At 38.4% G+C, this 26,913-nt stretch overlaps 1 protein-coding gene across 2 annotated transcripts in view; it reads right to left on the bottom strand.

Annotated features, from left to right (window-relative positions):
* The window catches only part of edil3a (EGF-like repeats and discoidin I-like domains 3a), a 110,954-nt gene that overhangs the window by 44,303 nt on the left and 39,738 nt on the right, over nt 1-26,913 (bottom strand). For both annotated transcript variants that reach the window (XM_075468798.1, XM_075468797.1), the window contains exons 4-5: nt 13,940-14,053; nt 5,302-5,483 (exon numbers count right to left, since the gene is read on the bottom strand). In XM_075468798.1, the coding sequence (XP_075324913.1) occupies nt 5,302-5,483; nt 13,940-14,053 (296 nt within the window). The remainder of the gene's footprint in view (nt 1-5,301; nt 5,484-13,939; nt 14,054-26,913) is intronic.

Raw genomic sequence — 26,913 nt, 5'->3', positions numbered from 1 at the left:
ATTATTCTTTTTTCGTGGTTTGTGTATAATGTATCTAATGAGAGCAGAGGTGATGCAACAGTAAGAAAAAATGCCTATAAACTAATTATTTGTACTGTTTGCACAGTTCTGTCTGTGGAAGTGTTCTCACTTTTGGACAGAGCCTTAGATGGAGAACTGAGTTTGACTTCAAACAAACAGTTTATATTTGCTATTTAAACTCTTGTGTGATTCTGGCATTCAGCTTTGGATTGGTATTCGGAAATACTCGCCCCCTCTTTTTAGCTTGTGCAACGAGAGTCCTCTTGGTATGAATACTCCAAAACAGTGTCTGACATATTTTGCACTGCGTTGTATGATCACACTTCCATCTTTGTGCTCCAATGTCAGGACTGCTGACTCACTGCGGTGGTTTTCGCAAGATTCTTGCCAAACACGCTGGACCCGATCGGACCCAAGAACTTTCTTTTACTTTAACAGAGTTTCATCAGCAGATTTGTGATATATAGTGCAATGTTAGGATTGTTTCTGGCACATCATCCATGTAGATTATGTATTATGTATTGTGTGGTCTCATTTGCACAGTCGGAGAAATCAGAATTATTTATAACATGAAACATTCTACTTGTCAACTTAAACATAACAGTCATTTAGAGTGGATTCAGTTCTGAATCATTCGACGTTCACATGCTATTGTACAGGGGCATCCTCACTTCTGTTGCTCTACACACAATGGACAAAAACAGGTGTTTCATAAGCTACAGCTGTTTCAGCTGAATGTTCTCATGTGAGACTACTTCCTCTATATTATTAATAATAATAATAATAATAATAATAATAATAATTTCTGCTTAAGTCTGTGTATAATTCAGGTGAGGTAGCCTCACTGTCAACATGTCAACCTTTGCCTCGTCCGAAGTCAATCCAAGACACTTTAATTATAGGCACATTCAAAAACAAGTGTGTTGACCAAAGTGCAACTAAAGTTAAATAGCAAAAGCTGTAAGAATTACTCAAATTAAAAACAGCAAATAATTAAAAAAAAAGTTCAAACTACACAGGTGTTCAATGCAACAATTCAGTTACAGTAAGAGTTAAAAGCAATGAGATCTGTAACATGACAGGACCGACGAGGACAGAATCAAGGGATGTGATGTGCAGGTAATCCATTTTATCGACCTGTTTATGTTGCTCTTTGAAAATAAGCACTGCCTAATGGCACAGCATGAAGGTTATCTTCAACAAAGCTCGAGGAAAGATGTGAGTTTCATGTATAAATGCTTTGCTGCAATGAATATGGACTTTTCCTTTTCAGTTCACAGCTATGTTGATGTTTAAGATGAAGGCCCTGCAGGTGGCCATGGAAACAGTCTAGGATACACAAAGCAAATAAAGATAGCAAGCTGAACATGAAAACTATTGTTACCATCGCTGCTGAGAGCAAAATTAGACATAAATCACCAGTGTACTATTCAGATTTTGTGTGCAATAGACTTTGCTGCTTTAAAATCTTCCAATGTCAAAATTATGCGAGTGAATTTACAATTGTGTGAATTTCTTAACAAAGGCTTTGCAAAATGTTATACAAGCATACTATTAAATGGGTTGAAATAAAGATTTCTTCTATGTCTCAACCCTAATATGAAGGCAGTAGTGCGTAAATTGCATATTGGACACTATCAAGTACTTTTCACTTGAGTGTGAAATGAATACATCTTAAGTTCAAGTGTGCGTATATTAAGTGACTTTGCTAGGTGTAATATGTAATATAATAACTTGTTTGTATTGTTTCACATCAGTCACATCAGTGTACATAGATGTGTCACTATAGTGACAGCCATTCAACTGGCACCAAGGTTCTCAGGAAGAGCTATTGTAACGTATGCTATCAAGAGCATCTGAAAACATATCTACAACTGCTCACAGGTTTCACTCCATTACTGAATGCTGAACAATGACACACAAAGCTATTTAACATGTAGTGCATGGTATGACATTTTGGATATATCTTAAAAAAAGTTATGGCAAAGTTGAGAAAAAATTTCATCAGCATTAAGTGCAACAAATCAGCCACTATATGAAAAAGGCTGTCCTTGTTTTTTCTCACATTTGAATCCACTTCAGTATGTTTTACCCTCAAGCTTGCAAGTTTCATCAGACTTTATTACCAGCAAGCTAGCCGCCAAATCCTTATCCAACTTCTGAAATTCACACTGAGATAAAACTGCAGAAAATCATCAATTCATGTCAATCCACAAGTTCAATTAAGTGAAGTTGTAAAAAGAAGTTATAAGTACAACAAACTTTACCACTTAAAGATGCAAAAACAAAACAAATCAACCCCTCTCCCCCACAAAAAAAACGAGAGGGGGTTGTAACCGAAACCGTGGTCTGTCCTGGGACCATGGTCTCTGGCACGGACCAGTGGTTACTGCCACTAGGGGCGCTAAAGATACTGGTCCTGACCAGTTCCTCAGTGGTCTGTCCCGTGGTCCTTGTGGTGTAAATCAGTTAGCGGGTGGTCTGTGAAGCGGCTTTTCTCATTTTAATACATATTCTCCCTTTTCTGATCATGGTGGCAGCATTGTTTGATTAATAAATGTCAGCGATCACAATATTTTGTCTATAAAATACAATCTTCTATTATTTATGCAGGTCCATGTGGTCAGGACCAGCTGGTCTCTTGCACGGACCAGTGGTCACTACCACTAGGGGCGCTAAAGACACTGGTCCTGACCAGCTCCTCAGTGGTCTGTCCCGTGGTCCTTGTGGTGTGAATGGTCTGTGAAGCGGCTTTTGTCATTTTAATACATATTCTCCCTTTTCTGATCGGGGTGGCAGCACTGTTTGATTAAATCATAATCTTTTTTTCATAAAATACAAACTTCTATCGTTTGTATTATTTATACGGGTCCATGTAGCCATGATCTAGCCTGGGTGCCAGCCGAACTTAGCCCTGCCCATAAAAGTTTTGGTCAGGAAGTTCGGTCTGGCTCTGCTCAGTTGGGAAATCATTATGCCCGACCAAGAATCGGTCGACCCAATCAGATTGCCAGGGCGGGCTTTATACGATGATGGACAGATGATCAACAGGGACATTATCGACACGTCACTAAAGAGCTGAACATGGCTGCCGCTGGAGAGCTAGGGTGTGTAGATTCTGCCATTGAGTCTGTTCTACAGGATCTCCACATTGCATTCATTTTGAAAGACGAACAGAGGAACGCGATAAAGGCTTTTATCGATAGAAAAGATGTTTTTGCCGTCCTTCCTACAACAAGTGTGTGTTGCTTAATCTACGTCACATACTACGTTGCTCTGATTGGTTGTAGGTCTATCCAATTGAGCGAAGAGGCATTTTTTCTCCTGGTTCTGTTGAAACACGCCCCATACTCAAATCTCTATTGAGCTGTATCAGACTCACATTCTGACTAGAATCGTGAATATGACGTAGTCAGGCTAGCCATGACCAGCTCCTCAGTGGTAGCGACCAGCTGGTCTCTGGCACGGACCAGTGGTCACTACCACTAGGGGCGCTAAAGACACTGGTCCTAATGCTGATCAGCTCCTCACTGGTTTGTCTTGTGGTCCTTGTCTTCAGCTTGTTGTCATAACCAGAGTTGTCTTTGGAGTATTTAATATATTTATATTGTGTTTTTTTTATATAATTAATTAAATTAATATATTAGTGGCCTGTATTCAATACTAAATCCAATAATCTCCCTTTTCTCATTCTGTTGGCAACACTGTGCTGAATACATGTAAAATGATCTTTTGTCTGTCAAATATTGATCATTAATATTAATAGAAATCATAATGATTAAATTATCATTAGTTGAAGTTGCATGACTAGTGCATCGATTATGCAGGTCCTTGTCTTCCTGACTAGTTTAAACTAATGTGTTGCATTTTAAGAGCTTGTCGCATTACCCTTATATCAAATCTTGTTCTAGAAACGGTCAAATAAATTTAGTGGAAGAAATGTAGACATCAAATGGAGATCCAAAAATGTAAAAGTTTAATAATCTCAAATCTTTTTTATCCAGCACCTGATCACTCGATGATCCTTCCAAGGACTCTCTCGGCATAAAATCTCGAGAAATCCTCAAACCTCATGAGGATGTCAATTGTGGCCTGCATAAAAGAGATTTTAGTTCAGGACAACAAAGGCAAAAAATAAATAAATTGAGGAAGGACACATTACCAGTTTTATTAATGTTAAATTAACAGATAGAATTGAGCTTACTGTTACTTGATTACCCATAAATATAATTATGTTAGAATGTTAGAACTGTGACATTAATGGATACCTTTATGTCTGTTCAACAACTAAAATTGGAACATACCTCTGGCACCATGACGTCAATAATGAAGTCAGTGTTTGGCAGGAAGCTGTATTCCAAGGACAGCGTTTGCTTTACCAGGTCAATGAGGTCATTCATCTAATATATTAATAATTTAATTAATTATGTTAAAAAAAGCATATATATAAATATATTAATAACTACTCCAAAGACCACTCTGGTTAAGACAACAGGCAGAAGACAAGGACCACAAGACAAACCAGTGAGGAGCTGATCAGCATTAGGACCAGTGTCTTTAGCGCCCCTAGTGGTAGTGACCACTGGTCCGTGCCAGAGACCAGCTGGTCGTGACCACATGGACCTGCATAAATAATAGAAGATTGTATTTTATAGATTTTTATAGTCATCAAACAGTGCTGCCACCATGACCAGAAAAGGGAGAAGATGTATTAAGATTACAAAAACCGCTTCACAGACCACTCACTGATTTACACCACAAGGACCACGGGACAGACCACTGAGGAGCTGGTCAGGACCAGTGTCTTTAGCGCCCCTAGTGGTAGTGACCACTGGTCCGTGCCAGAGACCAGCTGGTCGCTACCACTGAGGAGCTGGTCATGGCTACATGGACCCGCATAAATAATACAAACGATGGAAGTTTGTATTTTATGGACAAAAGATTATGATTTATTCATCAAACAGTGCTGCCACCACGACCTGAAAAGGGAGAATATGTATTAAAATGACAAAAAACGCTTCACAGACCATTCACACCACAAGGACCATGGGACAGACCACTGAGGAGCTGGTCAGGACCAGTGTCTTTAGCGCCCCTAGTGGTAGTGACCACTGGTCCGTGCCAGAGACCATGGTCCCAGGACAGACCACGGTTTCAGCTACAACCCCTGCTGAAAAAAAACAAACAAGGGGCTGCATATAATTAAGACTGTGCCTTAGTTGAGTTATATCTGGCTCTGGCCCGGCTTTGCGTGCTGCCTGTTCTGTGACTGAACTGTACCTGGATCCACGGCCATCTGTCATTTTCGGCAGCAGTCCAGGCATTGACCAGGCCTTTCTTGTTGAGGCGTGCAAAGTATGGATACCACTTCTGCAAGCCAAAGAGAGCGCGGTGGGTGGAAGAGGCTGTTATCTGTTGGTTGGAGATTATGCCGCCCTCCATACCCAGCGGACCAGAGCACTCTGAGGGAAGAAAGGGGGAAAGACACAGATGAACCCTTGAAAACAATCAAAAAAAGTGTGCAACTCAGTCTATGGAATGCATACAGATTTATCAAAAATACCACAAAAACAGCAGCTTCAAGGTCACTGATTTTTATTTTTCTCCGCATTTTTATTCACCTTTCAATGTCACTTTATCAGAGTTGATATACTTGTTCATCTGAGTCCAAATGAATCACAGATCCTTCTATCAGACATGTTCATATAAAGTGCAACTGTTCCTTCTGTCTCTGTGGACCCTTTCTTTTTCACAACAACTGTTACTTTGACTTATAACATTTGAGGGCAAAGCTGGCAACAGGAAGACTCTTTTCTGCCTTCATACGTCCCAGATTTTTTAAATTTTTTTAAGTTTTTTTCGTTCATCTCTTCTATCAGGAACAAAGCCCTCAGGCTTTTTCCCAAGGAGCTGTGGCCACTTCTGGCAGGCATCATCCCCAAAGTCAACAGGATTTTGTAACAGCTTTAAATGTCTTAAAGACTATAGCATTAAAGTGAGGAAGTAAAATATATCTTTGGAAAAGAAAAGCACTGCCCTTTCTCTAAGTGTTTTGTTTTCCAGTTAATCCTAACTGGCATGTCCAGACATATCAAACTTATTCGAATAAAAGGGGAAAAAATGCCTGTGGTAAGGCATTCTGGCAAGGGCGATCCAATAAAGAATTTGTTGTTCTGCAAAACAATCATCTTTTTGTGCTTCAATATTAGAAGAAAAAAAAACAAAAGGTGTAAGGGGAAATCGAGATAATAATAGAAAACACATGAAAGACAATGTAGCAATAGACAGAACTGGGACATGGAAATGTACAGTAGCATATGTCAGCGTCATTTTTCTACATAAAAGTGAATGTTTATAAATGTTGCCATTGCTCACTTACACACACAAATTTGGCTATTACAATCCAAACACGTAGGATGTGAGAACCCACAAGCTCTGGACAGATTCACTAAGAAATACCACACATAAGGAGGTTCTATTGATTCCTCTAAAATTACAAGATAATTAAGCTTGTGCAAAGACATCTTGACTGAGAAGCCCTGGTGTGCCAACACAATATCCAAACAGTAACTGAACAGTTGTTTGAAACAGCTGTGGCACACTGCCAACAAAAATGAATTAGGTGTGTCTAAAGTTCTTCAGATTCTTTCAGCCTGAACAAACTGTGCAAAAGAGCTGTGTGTCTCTAATGAACGTGTGTCCTCTCAAGTCCTCCTTATGCAAAGCTTGACTTGTAATATGCAACTTATTCACTTAAAATTGGATAGAGGTTTCCCCCTCATACTTTGCAATCTGGGGAGGGGGCAGGATCTGTATTACAGACTGGTGATCTAAAAAACCCTGCATCATTACGTGTCTTCTGGCCCACAACAAAGCTCCAACCACAAACCGTCCAAAAGCTTCACTGAGGATTTGCTGCATTATTCGTGACAGATGCTTAAGTTTCAAGTTGTCTTTAAGTAAGGATAAAAAGTTGACATAAATTCAAGGGATTATAACAGAAAAATATATTTTCATTTCAAAATATCAACTTCAACGTGATTGTGAAAAAAAACTGTTCTGCTGAAACGTGGAAATTATTCCAGGTAAAGCTGGTCTTTCCCTAAAAAGATTAACTTACACTGAGTGGACAGCTTAGTCCGTTTGAGGAACAAAACTAGGTCTCCGCTCAGTGTTCTGACATGTTTTTTAATTGCTGGACTGTATCTGTTTTCAGCTTCAAATTGTCTTTCCAAATGGAAAGATAGTTTAGCATTACAACCGAGAAAAGATTATTCCAAGGTGAGGCCTGAGAAACATGTGATGAAAGCTGCTGGTTTGTACACTGAATGATTGGCAGTGGATAGGTAAAGGATAGGCACAAGAAAGACCCAATGTTGTTGCACTTTGAGAACTCTTTTTGCGAAAAACAGCCAAATACGGCATTGGTATGTGTGGAGGAGGCACCTTTCGAGTGTGCTTATTACTGGCTGTCCTGAATTTAACTTCACTGATTCACACAACTGCATCCAGCTGAGGAAAGAAGTAATGGCTTCCTTTATTTCTATTCTGAATGTTTATGTCTAATAACAAACACAATTAGAGATTTACCAGAGCACAAGCAATACTTTATACTTGTTTTTCGGATCAGAAGGATATCTGAATCAAATTTAACCATTTGACTATCTCATTTGTGTGTCACTGTTCAAAGATGAATAAAAACATCTGTGTAAAACAATGAAGTAGGAAAAGGAAACTTATCCCATAAGAATGAAAGCAGGTCAAGGTAAGACTTCAGAGACAAGTCAGAGCCACGGCTCGCTTATGTTAACAGAACTGCAAACTGTGGCTGAACTGTGTTTGTGCCTTTAGGGGAAGCCTGGGGCAATGGCCACTTGAAAGCCATGATACCTCCTTCACCATTTAAGCGAAACACCTGAGCATTTCAAACTCAGGGCTGACACACAGCCAGAAAAGACACACACCCGCCAGCAGACAAAAACTGGCAGTGCCGAGAGAAGACTTTCAACACACAGGAATGCCAAGAGTGAGGTAAGAATGGAACAATTAAAACAACCCTCACACAACTTATCCAGCTGTTAAAACATCGGGGTTCTGGCCAACAGGGAGCGAGGGAGACATTGAGTAATGTCTGAAGACGGTCCGAGGAGGATCAACCGGAGGCTGGAAGGAAGCGAAGAGAATATCTGTGTGTGTGTGTATATCTGTGTGTTCTGAAAGAGATGTGTTCATATATTCTAGTATGGTAAATCACTCTCGCTTCACTAGTTCTTCCTCGTTTATGACTCACTGCTTCCAGACTGGTGTAGGTGGATACCTACAGCCTACTGCTGCAGCTCAGAGAAGCATCTTACTTTCCAATACCAAGTGGAATGACTCTGTTTGGAGAAAATCTTTCATACATTTTTACACAAATACCCTTGCCAACTAAAGGCTTGAACACACGAAGATCGATACTTAATCTTTCAAACTCCTCCTGTGTTAAATCAACCTTAACTGTAATCAAGATTAAATTCATAATCATGTTCCAGGTCTAATACTTTCTTAGTTCATTATTTCTTTCATACCTATTTATCAAATAAAGGTCATAGAGTAGATTTTTTTCAAGTATTTAATATTTAAAGAATCTATTTCAAACACAGCATTTTTTTAGAGGATTTTCTGCTAAGATAGACTTCTCCTCTCTGCGTTAGAGAGCAATTCAATTTAAGTCTGAATTCTTTCCCCATTTTTCAAATGTAATTATTCAATTGTATATTAACAATCACAATGCCTGGTGGTGTGCTTGAAGACTTTTGAATTTAATCAGTCCTTGCATCTCAAAGCTTACCACTATCTAAAAAAAAAAATTCCATTGTTATATGTATGTTATGTTCATGTTTTAAGTCTAAAAAGGCAGAAGACAAAATCTTTGTGAATATTTACTTGCATGTATGTGCAGGAGGGCTTTCAGTTAAACACTAAAGGATTATGCCACTTCCTGATTTATGATACTAACATGACTGAAAACGTGTTTCAAGCTCAGACAGCAACATGCAGTCATTTTCACCTATCACATCTCTCTCATACAAACGATGCAAACAGAATATACTATTTAAACGATTCAATATTTTGATATAAAGCTTGTAGAGTTATGGCCCCTTCCCACTGCACGTGTCACAAACAGTGAGATTGATTATTTTTCTTGCTACTCCTCCAAAACTGTTGGGCATCACAAGAGATGCCCTTCCATGGTGTCCCTTTTCCTTCACAGGTGGTTTGTAGTCAGCTGGTAAAAACGATAAAAAGAAGGCAAAAGAAAGAGCAGCAGAATGGAGGGTTCAGCAATAGTGGTAGCTTTAACACGAAATGTGACAGAGGCCTCTGGTTTTAATTGGCTATTAAACATTTGATTGAGCTGGGCCGCTGAAATTCAAGTTCACACTTCACAACATTTATGCATATCTAATGGGAATATTCTTATTGTCACTGGGTGCATTGTTTTCTTTCTTTCTGTCTTTTTTTTTTCTAATTTGTCACTGGTTAGAATGGGAAAACAAGCACATAGGGAGAAGCTCTTTTCGTTATTTCATCCAAGATTTACCCCCGAAAATGACTTGATATCAAGTTTCCCAGAAAAGGTCCTGATGATACAAACTGAGGAGCAATGTTGCACCAGCAAAATTATTATATTCGTCTGGACGTTTTACCTCTTCAGCAGAATCCTTGTAAGATATGTGTAGATGTTGTGACAGTGCACTGTTACAAAGCCATGGTCCTTTTCACCTTGTGGCAATGATGGGCCATTCTTAACGAGCTGTCTGCCAGCCGTCCGTTAGAGCAGCAGTGGCAGTCAGCCCTCGGGCCTTGCCCCGCTGGCCTCTGAGCATACATCAGCCCTGCAACAGCACGCATTGCTAACACCAACACTACTGTGTGGTGACAGCTGAATCCATCTCCCACAAGCCCTACCTACACCCTAAACAAATTACTGCTCGGCTGAAATTAATGCCAACACACCAATACTAATGAGGATGCAGCGTAAGGCGAGGATGAGGAAAAGAATAATAAACAGACAAAACAGATGCCAGCCATGTAATAGGGGTTCCACAGGTGACAAATGAGACTGGATGAAATGCAGCTGTTTGTCCATTTAAGAAAGATGGCGACTGACATCAGAATAACATAATCAAATAAAATGTTAATAGCAATTCTGGAAGTCTAATAAAGAGTCTTTAATGCTAATAACTACACTTATATTTTAGTTTAAGAAATCGTATGACAACTGTAGCTTAAAAAAAACAAAACACTATTAATCCTTCCTACTAATCTTTGATCTTCTTTTGATGAATTCCCTCTTTTGTTGAGATGGATGTAAATTCTGGGCTGTTGTCAAGGTAGGAGGAGGGTAAAAAATAAAAAAAATAAATAATTTTGTAGCTTCCAAGCAGACACCTGAAGGTTTTGGGCCAAATAAGACGGTATTTGAAGCTAGTCGTGATTCCCTCCACCTTCATTAAAGCCCACGTTCCTCCTTTAAAGAAGAAGCAGCCCAAAAGCTTGATGTGACTGAAGATGTTGATGCTGGTCTCATCAGACCATAACGCATTTTTCAGCAGTAAAATTGGCTGCACCTTAATTGTACCTTTCAGAGGGGCTTGGATTTTTTCTTCATGAGAAGAGGCTTGGTTATGAGGGATACAGAGGGTTTCAGTCACATGCACTGAGCAACTAGCACTTGCTAGAAAGTCCTGCTGCTCCTTTATATTTACCTCGCTCTCTTGGCAGCCACCATGACCAGCTTCATTCTCATCTTCCAGCAAATATCCGTTTTGAAGGTATATCCTGTTATTAACAGATTCATTGTCTCACCATGTGCTTTTTTAAGACTTAAGATCCTCAATAACCATCACCGATCCTTAGAACAGTATCTTTAACTATGGCCATTTAACACTAATAACATCTTAGAGTGTCTCATTACGATTACAGCAGCAACAATCCTACATTTGTTGCAGTAGAGAGGCTGAGGCATCTCGTGTAAGTAGGTGTTATCTTACTAAATTTTATGCTTCCTTGGATATTTTACAAGAATTCATTTTGACGAGAAATAGCTGATATTGTTCTTCTTACTCCCCACTTTCTGTTATCTCACGGAAATCAGTTCTGAAAGTCCTGCAGCTGCTGAAGAGACTAGCAATAGTCCAAACCTCACTCCAACTTTCACATAATATTCCCATGCTTATTATAGAACGGTACAGGAGGAAAATGTACAGCAGCTACATCTGCATCAGCAAGTGTGTGCAGGTTTTTGCCCACACAGACGATGTGGGCTGAAGAAACAATTCAGAAGAGAAGATGAGTGCTTGTGTTACAGGCATTCAACCATATAGCACTCTATATTGTTTAGTGGTACCAACTAACTGTAAAGTGAATTCAACATGTAATAAATTCAAATTCATAAAGTCAAAATGTATGAGTGATACTCTGCAGGTAGGAGGAGTAATAAGATATTTCCAAAGGGACTTCCCCTCCTCCTAGGAGGATGATTGATATAATAGCCCATTTTATACACACACGGACACCTTTCTTTACTAATAGTTGAAAATGAATATGCAGAACCTAGTTTTTCAGTTTTCTTGGATTTAGATTTCAGAAGGAACAGCAGGACAGCAGGTTAGCCGAGGACCACTGACTAACCCACAAATAAAAGCAAAACGTATTTTCTTTGAGACTAATTTGATCGAGTTCATGATAAAGTGAAAAGGACTGTTGTGGACACACACTGGTACGGTACCGTGGCCCCCTACATACCCCATTAGTCTCATTTTTATCTGACAGTTTCTGACAACTAAGGTTTCCTCCCTTGAGAAGAAATCTCATAAACTGTTTTTTTAAATAACAACTATTGAAATAAATCAGAAAAACAGATCTGCATCTGCCTTATCTCATGGTACGCAAATGAAATTTCTAGAAGATTTGTGACTTAAAACATGCTGTATGCTTCTATAGTACACTATGAACTGACAGGCATATTAACTCAAAGCAATGTATGTATTTTTGGAAATTAGACAAATTCATACCATTTATATTATTGAAAAGTATCCATGTTGTAATCCATTACTGCAATCTCACTTTATATAGGTAAAACAGATTATTGTCAATAGTATAAGTGAACATCCTACTGTTTCAGATCCACAGTGCATTCAAGCAAGCAATGTACCAATGTATACTGATTAAATGAGTCCGTCAAGAGTTGGGTCACACTTGTTCTTTTGCAAAAATTTCAAATATAATATACATTTCATATCTTTATACATATTACATATATAACAGTTTCACTTACTGACTGAGTTATCATCCAATTTTTTCTTTCAAGTTAAAGATGGGGAGGTCAGTGGCAATGAATCTACAGCTTTTGATTAGGACAATCACTCATTGAGAAATCGGACTGAATATTGGATTAACTGTAACATTTTCTTGTCTTTGGAGAAAATAGTCTCCATTTCAACCAATGCCTATAAAACAGTAAAATAAATGAAGTTGCTACACAAAAAGTTTACAGTTGATCCTGAAAGCTCCAGCGCTTCATGTTACAGGGCATTGAGTGTGAAATGAAGGAACGAAGCGTTAATGGTGCTGCTGACTTTATTCTTGAGGGCTGTTTGGGGCTGTTGACATTTATAATGGCCAGAAAGAAAATATGTATAAATGGGGCACATTTGTAGACATTTCTTCTTCTGCAGGTGTAAACACCATCGAATTACTGTGGAGAGTCGGTATTTTAAACTAGCTTCTTGTTTTCATTATTTCACGTGAAATCTGAAGTGTTGTAGGCGAACCGAGTAAAAAAAAAAAAAAAAACACTCCAATATCAAGACTGCTCAACAAATTTCAAAGGGAAAGGCAGAATTAATAGTTGTGCAATATCTCTGCACGAATTAAAACTACAAGTGGAAATTTTTATTCAATTCTTTTTTCACTAAATAATCCAATATAAGGAGTCAGACTGTGCATCTTTACTCCCTACTTTACTATCTACTTTCCAACAGTTGGTTTTGTAAGACAAACATGGCCTTTGAACCTTTCAGGGAACTCTTAATTTACTTGAAGGTATGTTCAAAATTCTTGACTACATTCCTACAGGTCTTTATTTATACATTTAAAAAAACACTCCCAGGCAACAGATTTCAAGATAAATTTTCAATGCCTGAGCAAACATAACAAAAAAAACCCCTGAAAAATGTAAGGGATGTGGAAACTTCAGATATTCAGGTTTTAAAGAAGTAATACATTCTACATAATATATATATATATATATATATATATATATAAATATATATATAAAAAATAAAGAGTGGGTATACTTCAGTTTATATGTGTGCTTGACCTGAAATTCATCCTGTTAATACAAGACATACACGAGACGATTAGCTCAAACTCTAAAAACATGTTTTTGCAGTTGCAATGTTATCAGTACGAGAGCTGCTAGTGCTCTGGTCAGCTTTGCTGCTATGATGAACACACATCCACACACACACACACACACACACACACACACACACACACACACACACACACACACACACACACAGCAGAACAGAGACTACAGAGCAGAAGAAAAAAAACGTAGGCGACTGTAAATAACAGCAAATGCAATAAAGATTAACCCACTGCTCAAGACAAAGTGTTTAATTTTTTTCTTTTATTTCCTTCTAAAAGGGCCTCTTATTTCAAACAAACTACAAGAAGCCCTCATGACTTAATGGACTACACAAAGCTTTCATAAGAGGTAGGTGCATTATCAGCTAACGTAAAAGATAGATCCTTATGGGAATGACCAGCAACTTTCTGAAGCAAACCAGAACATGTTTTCTGGTTAATATTACCAACACCAATAAATGGGAAGTTCTAAAAGAGTAAAAAGACAGACAACACTTACTGTACTGACAGTTCCTCCCCATGTACTCTCCTGGGCATTCGCAGGAGTAGTTGGCAACCAGGTCAGTGCAAATGCCCCCGTTCTTGCATGGGTCTCGCTCACATTCGTTAATATCTAGAGGAGCCAAAGAAACAAGAACAGGTGCATTAATTTATTTGATGCAGGCATGTAGGCAATTAGAGAGGCTTTATTCTCATTAAAATGCATTGTGAGGGCGTACATATTGAATTTTCTCTGTATGTTACTTGATTCTGTGCTCCCACAGAAGATCCCACACAGACACCGAGTTTTCCAGAGCTAATAAATCAAATGACTCATCGGTTGAATATCACTCCAAGAACCCAGGCATGGTTTTTAAATGTTAAGACCAATTAACTTCGGGTGTAATCTTAGTACTTTTAAAAGAAGATCGTACTTTTTCAAAAACTTGGGACCTCTGAGAGTAATTTTGCAGTGAACATCCTAAATATCCTCCACAAATCCATTCAAGTATAACAACAGAAAAGAGCACAACAGAGAATGAATATGGACTTTTCCCAAATTACTTCTCCTTTGAAACTGCTCTTAAGAAACGGCCCTTTGATAATTTATCTAACCAGCTGAGTGAGTGGAAAGATCCCTGCCAATAATCCCCAGCATACCCAGTACATCCATCATACCCACTATACCTAGAAAACCCATTATAGCCATAACCATTTGCAAAAGAGAGAGATGGTTTAGAAGGGACTTTTCAGCAATTGAACAAATTTCTAATGATTTCCAAACATGGCTATGACAAGACTTTAAATCATCCAAAACACACCCAGAGCTGTGTGTGACTCAAAAATACATTTTTGCCTTCATGAATATGTAACTAAGTTGGAGGTTTGGATAAGTGAAACATGATTAAAATAAGTATTTTATAATGTTTTTTTTTTTTATTTTTGAATCTGAGATCTCATCTATATATGTAATAGTCACTTAAGCACTTTTGTAATCTTCAAATAAATCTTCGAAGAACGTGTTACAGTCAAGGTTTTTGCACGTAGTGGTCACTGAGGTGCTGTGACTAGAAGTGAAACATATCAAACATGTAGGGAACAGCTCGGTGAAGAGCCTTAAAACGCAATGTGTGTTTTACTTCATCATTCAGAAGACTCAAGTAAATAGTTTTATCAACTAGCATGTCATGTCATGCCGAAGACACACATCTGGCAATAAAAGCACCACCTTTGAGAGACACAATGCCTGTTGACTCATGTTTGATTACAATGTAACATATCATTCTTAACAGAGAACAATGAAAGAATTGTTCTTCTTGTCAGCTCTGAAGTTTTGTACTTTTGGGATTTACTGTGATGATCATTGTCTTATTTTTGCATGATGTTACCATTATGTCATTTGGAGGGTACAGGAACTGTGCACCAACTGTGACCGTTTTGTTTTGATGTTTTGATGTTTCTTATGTTAAATGACTCCAAAAATGTCTCGGGAAACATTTGAACATGTGTAAAGAATCTTTGTAAATTGTCTGCTGAGGTCCATGGAGCTCAGTAGTGATAAAAATTACGAAAATTCTATTCAACAATGCCATGCTTGATAAGGAACTATGGTTTAAGTTTGGAGAATAGAGGATAAAAACACAACGTTAGATTACAACTTTAAATAAATGACTGTGAACAGCACTTACGGTTCCGATTTATTATATGTGTGCTATTTGTTCAAATCTGGATGAACAAGATCACGTACTTGTTGTTATCAAAATCCTTAACAATTCATGCATCAAGACACAAAACCACTCAAAGACTTAAGTTTGATGTTAATCCATCGGTCGGATATGTGTGCTTTTTTTTTAGTGAATTTAATATCCTGACAAATGGCTATTATTACACTGATCAGCCATTACATTATGACCACCTGCCTAATACTGAGAAGGCCCTAGTGCTGAACAAAAGAGCTCTGACCAGTCAAGGCCCGAACAAAATAAAGGTGTCTCAGAGTATCTGGTAACAGGACATCAGTAATAGATTTGAGCCCTGTGGGGTTTGGGTTAAGGTCGCACAGCTGCCATCATATCCCATCAGTTTGGTATCTGCTGTGTTGAGAGACCTGATGAACACGCTGAACACACATCTCTGCCATGTTCTTTGAGACTTTCCTTTGAGCCTTTCTTCTTACAAAACTGTTTAGGCAGGTGGCAAGAGTCAAAGTAACATCTGCGGGGATAAAATATAAGCAGTGTTACTCTGATCATTATAAAAGTAAGTACACAGTAATTGCTTGATGGTGTACTTTTCACAGATGATTTCAAGATTGAAAAGAACCGAAATCCTGCTTTGAATAAGTTTCTGTACCTAAATGTCCAGCATGATTAATACAGGAAACCGGCCTCTTATTTACAACCTAATATTAGCACAGCTATAAACCAAAAAAAGCACCTGTCCTTCTGAAACAGTGGCTAATTCTTTCAAAAACAATTCAGCTTTTCATCACTTTTACTGCCCGTAAAATGAGTGGTTTATGGTTCCACATAACCATAAATTGCAAGATGTTATGACAATAGCAACAAAAATAAAAACTCAGTTATTAATCAAGGCTCATGTGAGCATGCCTATGCGAAACACTACTTATGTTAGTTAGGAAACACTAAGGCTATGAGGAACCTGACAATAAACAAATGCAGCCGTAAACAACTCCGGCGCAGCTCATGACTTCTTAAGTAAAGCATATGGAAAGTGAACATACCCTCTCTATATAAAGGGTTTGTAGCAAAAGCCACTATCATTTTGTTACTGTTTTAATGCCATTTGGATGTGTGACGCTGTCACCTTACTCTGTAAGGTCTAATGCTGCTTCATTGAGATGACAGCCAAATGGCCAGGCCATTCAAATAGCCTGAAGCACAACAACCCAGAGTGAGTGAAAAACACAGCTAGCCCATCTTGCTTCCCTTTCATGAGAGGCCATCAGCCCATGGGAGATCAGTGGGGGGAAAGTCGGCCTGCCAGTAAATCAGGTGAGAGAAAAGGGATTACTTCGGAGAAAGCAGTTAATCCATCTGGTAAAAATTAGACAAGAGGTGAAAAGCATGGGGAGGAAGGGATGGACTGAAATAGCTCAATGAAAAGAGACTAGGGTAGAAAAAATGTGGTTGGGTAAATAAATTCAGTTTCCACTTCTTTAAAAGAGCCAATGATATGCATCCAAAGAGGCTCCCCAACTGACAATAGTCTAAATCTATAGTGCCATCCTGAATTTAAATGTTCCATTAAAGCTTTAAACACAGTAAAACAACATTTTGCCATGGATGTCTCCAGTTTAATGAGGATGGTTAGAAATTAACAATCTAATTCAAGTAAAGATTTTTTTCAGTTGATGGAGACAGTAAAATGGCCGACAGTTAAATGCAATCCAACACACTGGCCGTCCAGTAATACCAGTGAAGCTTCGTATGTTTTTGTTGGATCTCTGCCAGAGACACTCATTAAACTGAGACTGCAGGTAGTGGAATTACACTGGATTCTAGTATTATGCTGTTTTGATTATTCAGTGTACATACAGTACAATTATAGGAAAATCCAATTAAAAACTACATCATCACCAGTTGCTCCTAAAGTCATGGTGCAGGGTTGCTTTTCAACATATGGATTGAATACAAAAAAAAACTAGACTTGTTATCATTGCTGTCCTTATTAATCTCTGACCCTGCACAAGCCTCCAAAAAACAAGGCTTTCAGACAAACCAATTTATATTAATTCAGTCTCCAGTCAGACTCTCATCCATGCACTGGCTTGTCTTTCTCCCTGGCTTTACTCCTCTGTGCTCCTTATAGAGTGTCTCAGATGGACAATAATGAGAGCAATAAATAGTGTTGAATGTCAGGATCTAAAGTTAAATTGGCTGTGGTGTGTCCAGGGAGCTGCAGGAAAAGGCCTACAAAGGGAGGGGGCACCTGTGCTCTGGGCTGCAGCGACTTTTACAGCACCTGAAGCTGCCGAGACGCAGCCGTATTGTTGGATGGACAAAGGCAATGTGATTTATACAGCTTGATTTGATACATATATATATATATATATATATATAAAGAAACACACATTTTTGACTAGAATGTTTGCTGATATATAGAATTGCATGAGAGAGTCTAAACAGCCTCAAACAATAGTATAAATCACACAAGTGCATGCAATAAACACCAGCTAATAGCTTGTAATCCTCTCACACTTGCAAAGCCCCCGAACTTAATTAGCGAAATGAAAGGTAGTGTCTCTGCAGTATTGCCCCCACATCCCTGTCATTTCCTTTATTAAATTTCAGTCAGATGTTGTAATGTATGATGTAACGATGTAAAAGTGGATAAAGCCTCCTTTTTTTCTCTACCGAAACACTGAGCCATATAATTGGAGGTTAGTCAAGGCTTTGTTTTCATGAGGAGATGCCTCATCGTGTTTCAGCTCTACATCTGGACTTAGTTTGGCTCACAGGCAGGATTTCCCCTGGAGGAGTTTTATCTTATCTCATCAGAATTTTCACTCCAAGACAAGCTGATGCACAAATGTTTGGTAAGCAAATTGATCCTTTAGATCCCTCCGTCTAAGCAAGGAGCAAAAGTTTGACCCTAGAGGTTAGTTATTGAAATAAATGAAGTGGACAACTTGTTACTTTTGTCTATCACATAATTAACCTCTAACCTCAAACATTCAGACTTCCTATTCTTTCACAGAGGTTAGAGTTCCCCCCTGAGACCATTGCTGCTGATGCCTGGTGATCTATTGTGGTCCTACAAATTTACTAATGAAACAAAATATTGCAATTCTTCAGGAGAATGCACCAGCTTTTATATTGGATTCGTCGAGACTTGATATGAAGATGGAATTTCCGAAAACAATTTAATGTCCCATGATAAAGTTAATTTGAAAAGATCCGTTTTTTGTGTCACTTCATGCTTGTCACACAACACTTTTTCTTTAACACAATGACAATTTTAACATGTTCAGCCAATGACAGAGTAGCAGTTCTTCACCTCTGGTTGCTATGCAATTTCCATGCTTATTTCTTTTGAGGATATTATTCATCCTTTCTCATTTCTGGCAGTTTTAAACAAACACCCAAATTTATGCCTCAGTGGAAAATACTGGACCCATCAGTGTTTGTTTTTTTTATGTACATTCATAATTTATTGAGTGGTGTCAGATACATGATTTTGCATCTGCAGTTGTTCACATCCTTAAATCTGCAGGTGCTTTCCATTCTGGTCACACGGGATTTAACATATGCTACAGATAACTTAAACATATTGTAGATGAATTATACACATATTGTAAATAAATCATCTATATTGAATGTGCTATTTCTTGCCATGTGTATTTCTAGGATGGAAAGTCCTAAAAAGCTACTGTACTTTGAGAAGTCCTGACTTGTCCACAGAATTTGTTTCTTGGTGTATGGGAGATCGGCTTTAGATTCTGTGTTTGACAGGTCCCAGTGCAGTGAAATGTGTCTAGTCCTCAGTACACAAGACTGAGACATGCCCTGTCTCTACTAGTTGAGTCAGTTATAAAGGACTGAACAAGGAAGTGTCTGTCTTCATCGTCAACCTATGCTGTCAGTCTCGCCTTGCCGTAGCCACGCCACTGAGGTGACAATCATCTCACGAGACAGGATTCCTATCTGGGGTTTGATGGAGTCACACAGCCAGTTGAAAGGTATCAAGGTACAACTTCACCCAGTGCATCCTTGAAATGTGTTTTCACAGTGATACATTTGAAGCTTAAGCATGCACATCCAAGCTTAGTGTGAGTATTGATGTTATTGATCTCTTTTATAAAAAATCTTACTTTTATTTTCAGGTTAGTTTTTAAAGGCCAGCATGCTGCACGTTTCAGGAGAGATGAAGCTGTGAATGCAAAATTAAGAGTGGTGTATTCCAAGGACATGCTTTCTGAAGTGGGATTAGGCTACTGAGAAGTTATTCACAGCAGCACTCCAGAAGCCCTTGAAAAGGTATCTGAGGATGCACTGCAGAGGCTTGAGTATCAGAGAGTCAGAACACTCATTGTGCAGACTGGAGGGGATCCACCAAAGCTGGGATGTGCCGAATATGAAGAGCCCTCAGCTTGGAGGTACAATGACATTTGTAGCAAAGCCTTAAGTGTCATTTTAAGCTTAGAGATGGAGGCTCCACGGCAGGTGTGTGAAGGGAATACTAATCAAAAAAAAAAAACAGAGCTTAATCCACATGCTCTATAATATCGCCAGGGTACACTAAATAGAATGCTTAAATGATGAGTGGGTTACAAAGGGAAAAGAGATAATAGGAAAACAACACCTGCTCCTGCAAGGCGTTTACTCCTCTTAGATCTGCCCACACGGGCACAATATTTTATACTTACATAAATGTGTTGACACAGCAAATTAAAGCACATATCATATGTGGATTCTTAACATCACTGTCAAGCACTGACACTGATGCTAACATGGAAAACACAAAAACAAACTAAATTAACTTCACACTATAACTGTGTTTAGTTATTTACAAAACTGATGCATGTATAAACCAGGCTTGATGCAAGCTACAGAAGGGTGTCAGGAGCAGAAAAATAAACGTGCAAAGGGAGCAATTCTGCTCTGTGAGCGCACAGAGTAGCAACCATGAATGAACTTTGTCCTTCCAGTGGAGCCCTCCTGCTGTAAGGGTACAAAGGCTGCCCCTCGAGTACCGGGCTGTGATGAGTGCCTCCTCTTGACGTTTGATCATTCCAACGTGTTAAGCAGAGGCATGACACTTCATCACTGTTCATCAAATATCAGGCAAATTTGTAAAAAAGTTGTATCTATCATTACCCCATCAGTTTAGTTGAAATGTATTTAATTTCAGCAGACCTAGCCTACTTAGTAGCATTTAATAGCAATCCAGAATACAGAAAAAAACATTATTCATTCACTGACTGGGCTTTCAGTGATTTTATTTCAGCATGACACAAAACAAACACTATGGTTGTTATGAATAAACAGCCAACAAATTAAGCAATGACACCTGAAACTAAGCAAAAATAAAAATAAAAAACTGAAACCGATACATTTGATCTACTGTAGTGTAGGCTAAACTCAGATCTTCCTCCAAATCTTCCATCTGGTCTGCCTGGACCAGGAAGAAGATTTAGTGTGGCTAAATCTTAGCATGGCTGTATTGATTTCGCTCTGACAGCTGAACCCCAGCTCTGGAGCCACAAGGGAGACTGGAATTACCAGTCCCAGTTCAGCCACTTTTTTATAAATTCGAAGAACATTGCTCTCAGGTGAGGTATAAAGAGAAGACGAGAATTTCTGAAAGTGGGATTTCCCGTTTCTGCAAACAGTCGCTTCACTGAGAGGAAATCCTGCTGCACATGAACTCAATGCACCTGTCCAAACAGCACGATGATTGAAAAGATTCTTTTTGTGCCAACCCTGGCACTCGTAACTGCACAAGACTGATGTCATCTCTCCTTTAAATCATCACGTGATCTTTAGATGAGTTTGTTTTAAAAACGCATTAAAAACCTTGCCCGTAGTCAGTAAGACTTTTAGTCAAGCTACAGCTCATTGTGTTTGCTGTGAAATCATGAAGTAGGTTTGATTGTGTTGGTTATGGAGAAGTAGCACAAATAAAGCCACTACTGTATATTTACCTCTAATTCTGATACTTTTCTTCCTCTTTTTTAACAAGTAAAAGAAAAGGAGTAACACAAATTATGCTGGTTGTTCTTTATTGTACAGCCACCTAGAGTAATTAAGTAATGCATTTACTATAGCAGCTTCTAAAACAGCCACTAAGGAATATCTTCCCTGTTACTGACCAAAATGTTACTGCCCCTGCCCGCAATGTCTAAAAAGTCACCTTGTGGTGGCAATAATTAGTATATATAATGATAAATTGCAAACATATAATTTGACTGGGAAGGCCGCCCCCCCTGTACCTAAATTACCAATTCACACACTTTAGCATGTCCATATGTGTGTAGTTACAAATGACAGCCTGAAAAAGGCGATGGATGAAAAGTCAGGGGATAGCCAAAGCCTATAGGATTTCTTGTCTGGGAATAATGCATTTGATCAAAAAAGTAATCCATCCATCAATAGAAATATGCTTGTAGAATGGCTAAACAACTATAATAATAATAAACGCTCTAAGGCAAGACATAAAAACAGGCTGGCATAATAGGTTTGATTTAAGTTTAACATCTGAAGAAAGAATTTGCACCTTGATCGCACACAGAATTATATCTATCAAAAGAGAAATGCAGCTTTTTTTAAGGGTATTGATGGCTACATTAATAGTGCTGCTCAATTAAGATGTACCAGCGGTTTTAATGAAGTCATTTCACCTACATTTTATTTATTTATTTCCTTGCCGACCCTTTCTTTAACATCAGAAACACCAAAGCATGAATGATTAAAACCTCACGTGCATTTTCCACCAAGCTGACTAATATTTTTGATCATTAAGATTTGCCTGCCAGACAGCACAAAATCCCACGTCACAGTTTGTCCATGACCATAAATGTTAATGTTTTTTATCAGTCCCACTGAATGAACTTTATTTTTACTAAATCACATAGTTGTTAATTTGGTCCACACTGACCATCTGTATGACTGCAGCTCTGTATCGTCAAACTGAAAATATTGCATCTCTATTTATGCTTTTGTCACCTGCCAACAGGTCCATACCGCAGGGGCCAAAAGGCGACAGAAGACCTCGAGTGACTGAGGAAGGCCAAAGCGCCTCCAAAAAAGAGATAAAGGAAGTGAATGGGTTTTTGAAACATTAACATGATCTCAACGGGGTGGCATAAGAAGACAAACGTGACACACTGCACTTTGAAAGATAGCACCGCAAACTAGCACTCTGTTCATTTCATATAGCTTTAACTACTTCTAAGTATTCTGTGCCATTATCTTTGTAGCAATGCTAAGTGGTAGAAAAAAATACCACACCTGTGATGCTGCACTGGAAAAAATGCCCCTACAAAAACAAGTAAAAAGAGAACAAATACAAGACGTTTTTGCTTGAAATAAGCATTAAAATCTGCCAATGGAACTAGTGAAAATCAGCTTGTCAAGATTTCACTTAACAAGATATTCAAGATGTATTGTCTTAAAATAAGTCCCTATATCTGGCTGAAATTGTACTTGTTAGGCAATTGTGTCTTATATTAAGTGTAATGAGATATTTGACTAGAAATGAGACAAATATACCTGGTAATTTTGATTTTTTTTTCCGGTGTGCTTGCAAAGCAACGCCTTGCTATATTTTTTAATTCCGTAAATTGCCATTTATTTTCATAAATTGACTTGGGAGTGTGCTGTTAATTTCTTTATTTAGCAGGTTGGTTAGTTACTATTTTCTTTTCTTTTTTTTAATCTAAAACTTTATTCATTCGTGTATTTATCGATCCACCATGAAAAGAGTGATGAAAACATTTCTCAATGGTACGGAAAAAAAAGAAAAAAAAGTGCTTCTAAACACTTCACTATAGCTTATTTCCTAGCTGGCCTCTGGAATCTGACAGGAAATATTCACATTAATATCATAATTGTGTCTTGTTACAACAGTGCCTGCTTACAATACTTCCATATACTTCTTAACTCCCTTTATCTATTATTTGTTCTCTTGTGTAGATCCAGTCCAGTGAGCAAGTATTCTGAACGATCTCTACATCTCACTGAGACCAAATACACGGAAACAGAAAAAAAGGCACAGCAGATATTCATATGTTTGAAAGGCTGAAGCATTTCCCTTTGCGAATTATCCGTACAATTACCACCGAGTCAACATACTGATGATTTCTTGATAAAGGTGCGCAGTAAAGAAATGTTTTCACCCAGTTGCTGAAAATCACTGCTCTTTTGTTCCAACGCCATCGTTTTTTACTCACTTCCGTGTTTCATTAATGTGGAGGCCCTTTGAGACACGTTGCATGGAGACACAAATACTGTAAATGTTTAACAAAGTGTAGCATGAGAGAACCGAGACATTCAAATGAAACAATACCAGATTTTACTCCATAGAAAACAACTATTTGTATGTCAACTGGGCTGCCACCCATTTCAAATAAACTACTTATAACTGATACTGTATCTATATTTGTATTCTAGCAAGTACTGCAAGACACAAGTGTGGCTACTATGAGCCAGTGAGCCCTGTGATACCAGAATTGTGTCAGATTTGCAGGTGGCTGATAATGAATCATACAATCCCAACAAAGGTAATTGGGAAACAGCTGCTATCCTCCACATGAATCCATTGATTTACCTACGGATCTCAGTAAGAAAAAAACACTCTCCCATAAATAAACACAATCAATTTCTGCGGCTTTCAACATTCAAAGGTCAGTAGTAAGCACATCAGAGACCTCAGACAACATATTGCATATGTATTTGCAGGATCGTGATCATTTCTCCTTCAACTCTGGGTAAGTTGTAAATAGGGGGAGATTGGAGGTGTGGTTGATTCCTATAATAAAACTAATGAGACATGATTTTACATTCAGACAGTTGAATGTCTCTGTATCATGACTGATGGGAAACGCTTGAAACAACAGCTTGTTCATCCATGTTATGCTTTTTATCAGAGACTAACAATTAAGTTATAACCTTGTTGTTATCGCCTCTATGTCACAGATGGAGTTACCTCAGTTCTGTTTTTAGACTGATATGGAAAAAAGTTCTATTATACGTAACATTGGTCAGTTTTTGCCAATTTCACACAAAAATGTAAAGTTTGCAGCCTTTCAGTTCACATTACATTTCACACGTACTGATATTGCACATACATTCAGGTCAGAAAAAACAAACTGTATTACAGATAAACTAGAATATTCTATATAGTTCTTAATGTCTTTTTGAGAGCATGTTTTTTCTCACTGTATATAAAATATGCAGTATTTATTCCTGTTAGGCCCTGTAACTTTACCCTACCTCGTCTCTTTAACATATATTTGTTCAGCCCCTGAAGCTTGACAATTTTTTCATGTGTATAGCTGTGCATGTAAGGCTTCAGATGGAGGTTTGTTTTCTACGACAGCAGCATTATAAGGTGTTTATAGCCAAAGAGCAAAAAAAGCCACATTGTCTTGAGTTTAAATCGAGGACATCAGATATCTGTTATATCTGTCCTCGACACTGACTCTATTGCGCTTTGCTGTAATTTCTGAAGATATACACAAAAGACACTCCATTCAGACACGGGCTGCAAAAGGCAGCCCTAATAGCATGTGAACACATAATTAAAACCAATAGTATTTCTGGGCTAACTCAGGGATTTATGGTATTAAAGTTCTGTGCTTGCAACATGTGACTTTTCTGGGGCAAAGTACGACACATTATTACATGGTTTCTCTAAGCGAGAGAAGAGCAGAAAACTGTCAATAATTCCCAGAATTCAGCGTGGAAGAAAGCTTCTCAAATGCTGGATTTGACTAAAGCCTCTTGCAGAGTAATATACTAAGTGCGCCTTCACTACCCCAACAATGGATATAATTAAGCATCTGTCGAGTAAGCCAGTAACCATGCAAACAGAAGACATCTGCTTCTACGAGAGCATTTTCACAAAAAAAACCCCAAGAGTAGCCAAGTCACCAGGAGACAATCAGCCGCTCTCAAAAACAACTGTAGCAGTCACGAAGTAAAAAAAAGAGCAGTGTGTGTCTGTGAGAGGCTCACAGACACACACTGCTCAAATTTCATTTAAAGACATTAAATTCCATTCAATTTAATGGTGAGTCACTTTATTTCTAACCATTAGCACAACTTCCCTGATCCTGATACTAGTCCTGCCCTTAAATTAGAAAAACCATTACCTTAGCAGCACTTCAACAGGATAAAACAGTAACGGAAAATAGATGGATGCATTTGGAGATTTGCTTTTGGTCCCCAAAGGGAAGTGGGTAACACAATACAACTGTGTAAACAAGTCTATGTCCCCATACGCAGGCACTGATCTGTATAGTTCATGCTAACAACAGTGAATTCTACTCTTTTGTTTATCCTGTTTTTTTATTCTTCATTCTCAAAATAAAGAAAAGAACACTGCTCTATGCATTGTAAAATGATTTTCACATACTTTACTGTTTTAGTATAAGAGGTTAAAATACAAAATCCATTGCATGGTTGAATTTACTGAACTATCTGAAAAGAACCAAAGAGGAGTTCAGTCATTTCTGGTGACATAAGCGGATGGTGCTTTGAAAAATGAGAGACTAAATGTGCACAAGTTACATCGACATGTCTTCCAGCCCACAGGCATACCCATCTTTCAGTGCAATCTGCAGACCATATATCTCCCACAAGCTTCCGATCATTGGTGGCTTTGGCTTTGGCTCTTCACTTGTGGTCACTATTTTGGATGTTTCATGGACTACAGACCCTTCCCCCTGGAATCTCCACACTCAACTATTCCTGTAAATGCAGCTTTCTTGCCACAGACTGCGAGCTGTGGGTGGGCTGTGGGCTTGTGAATGCGACACTGAGACGGTGCCTGGAAATGGCTATGTTCACCACATAGCTCATCATCAAACAAATCTAATAGCGGTGAGAGCCCTTAGGTTGTCAGTGTTTATTATACCTCTGAGGCTACCGCATGATGGTGAGACACATTTATTTGGATATGTGATAGAATCATGATCCTGGGAAGAATTTCACAAAATCCATTAGAGTCAAGGTGACTTTGTTGGAGAGTCTTGTATGAATAACCCAAACATGAGCAGTGAAATAGTGTTGTATCGTGAGGTAGCTGTAACACAAACAGCAGTTATGTGTGTTAAATCTCTGACCTGAGTCCTACATCTGAGAATAGGAAGAAGTTACTCAGTGAACAGGTTGCCGCTAAAAGTTGTTAATATTAATTTTATGCATACAGAAAAAAAGAGTGGTGTTCGGATTAGCATAATTTCAGTAAAACTTTTTCAACTCTTGTAACCCAGAGGCTGGTAAAAACGAGACAGATTTATACCTACAA

This window comes from Odontesthes bonariensis, chromosome 6 (assembly GCF_027942865.1).
Source record: "Odontesthes bonariensis isolate fOdoBon6 chromosome 6, fOdoBon6.hap1, whole genome shotgun sequence".
In the NCBI taxonomy this organism is placed as follows: domain Eukaryota; kingdom Metazoa; phylum Chordata; class Actinopteri; order Atheriniformes; family Atherinopsidae; genus Odontesthes; species Odontesthes bonariensis.
This window is presented reverse-complemented; position numbering and strand designations above follow the sequence as displayed.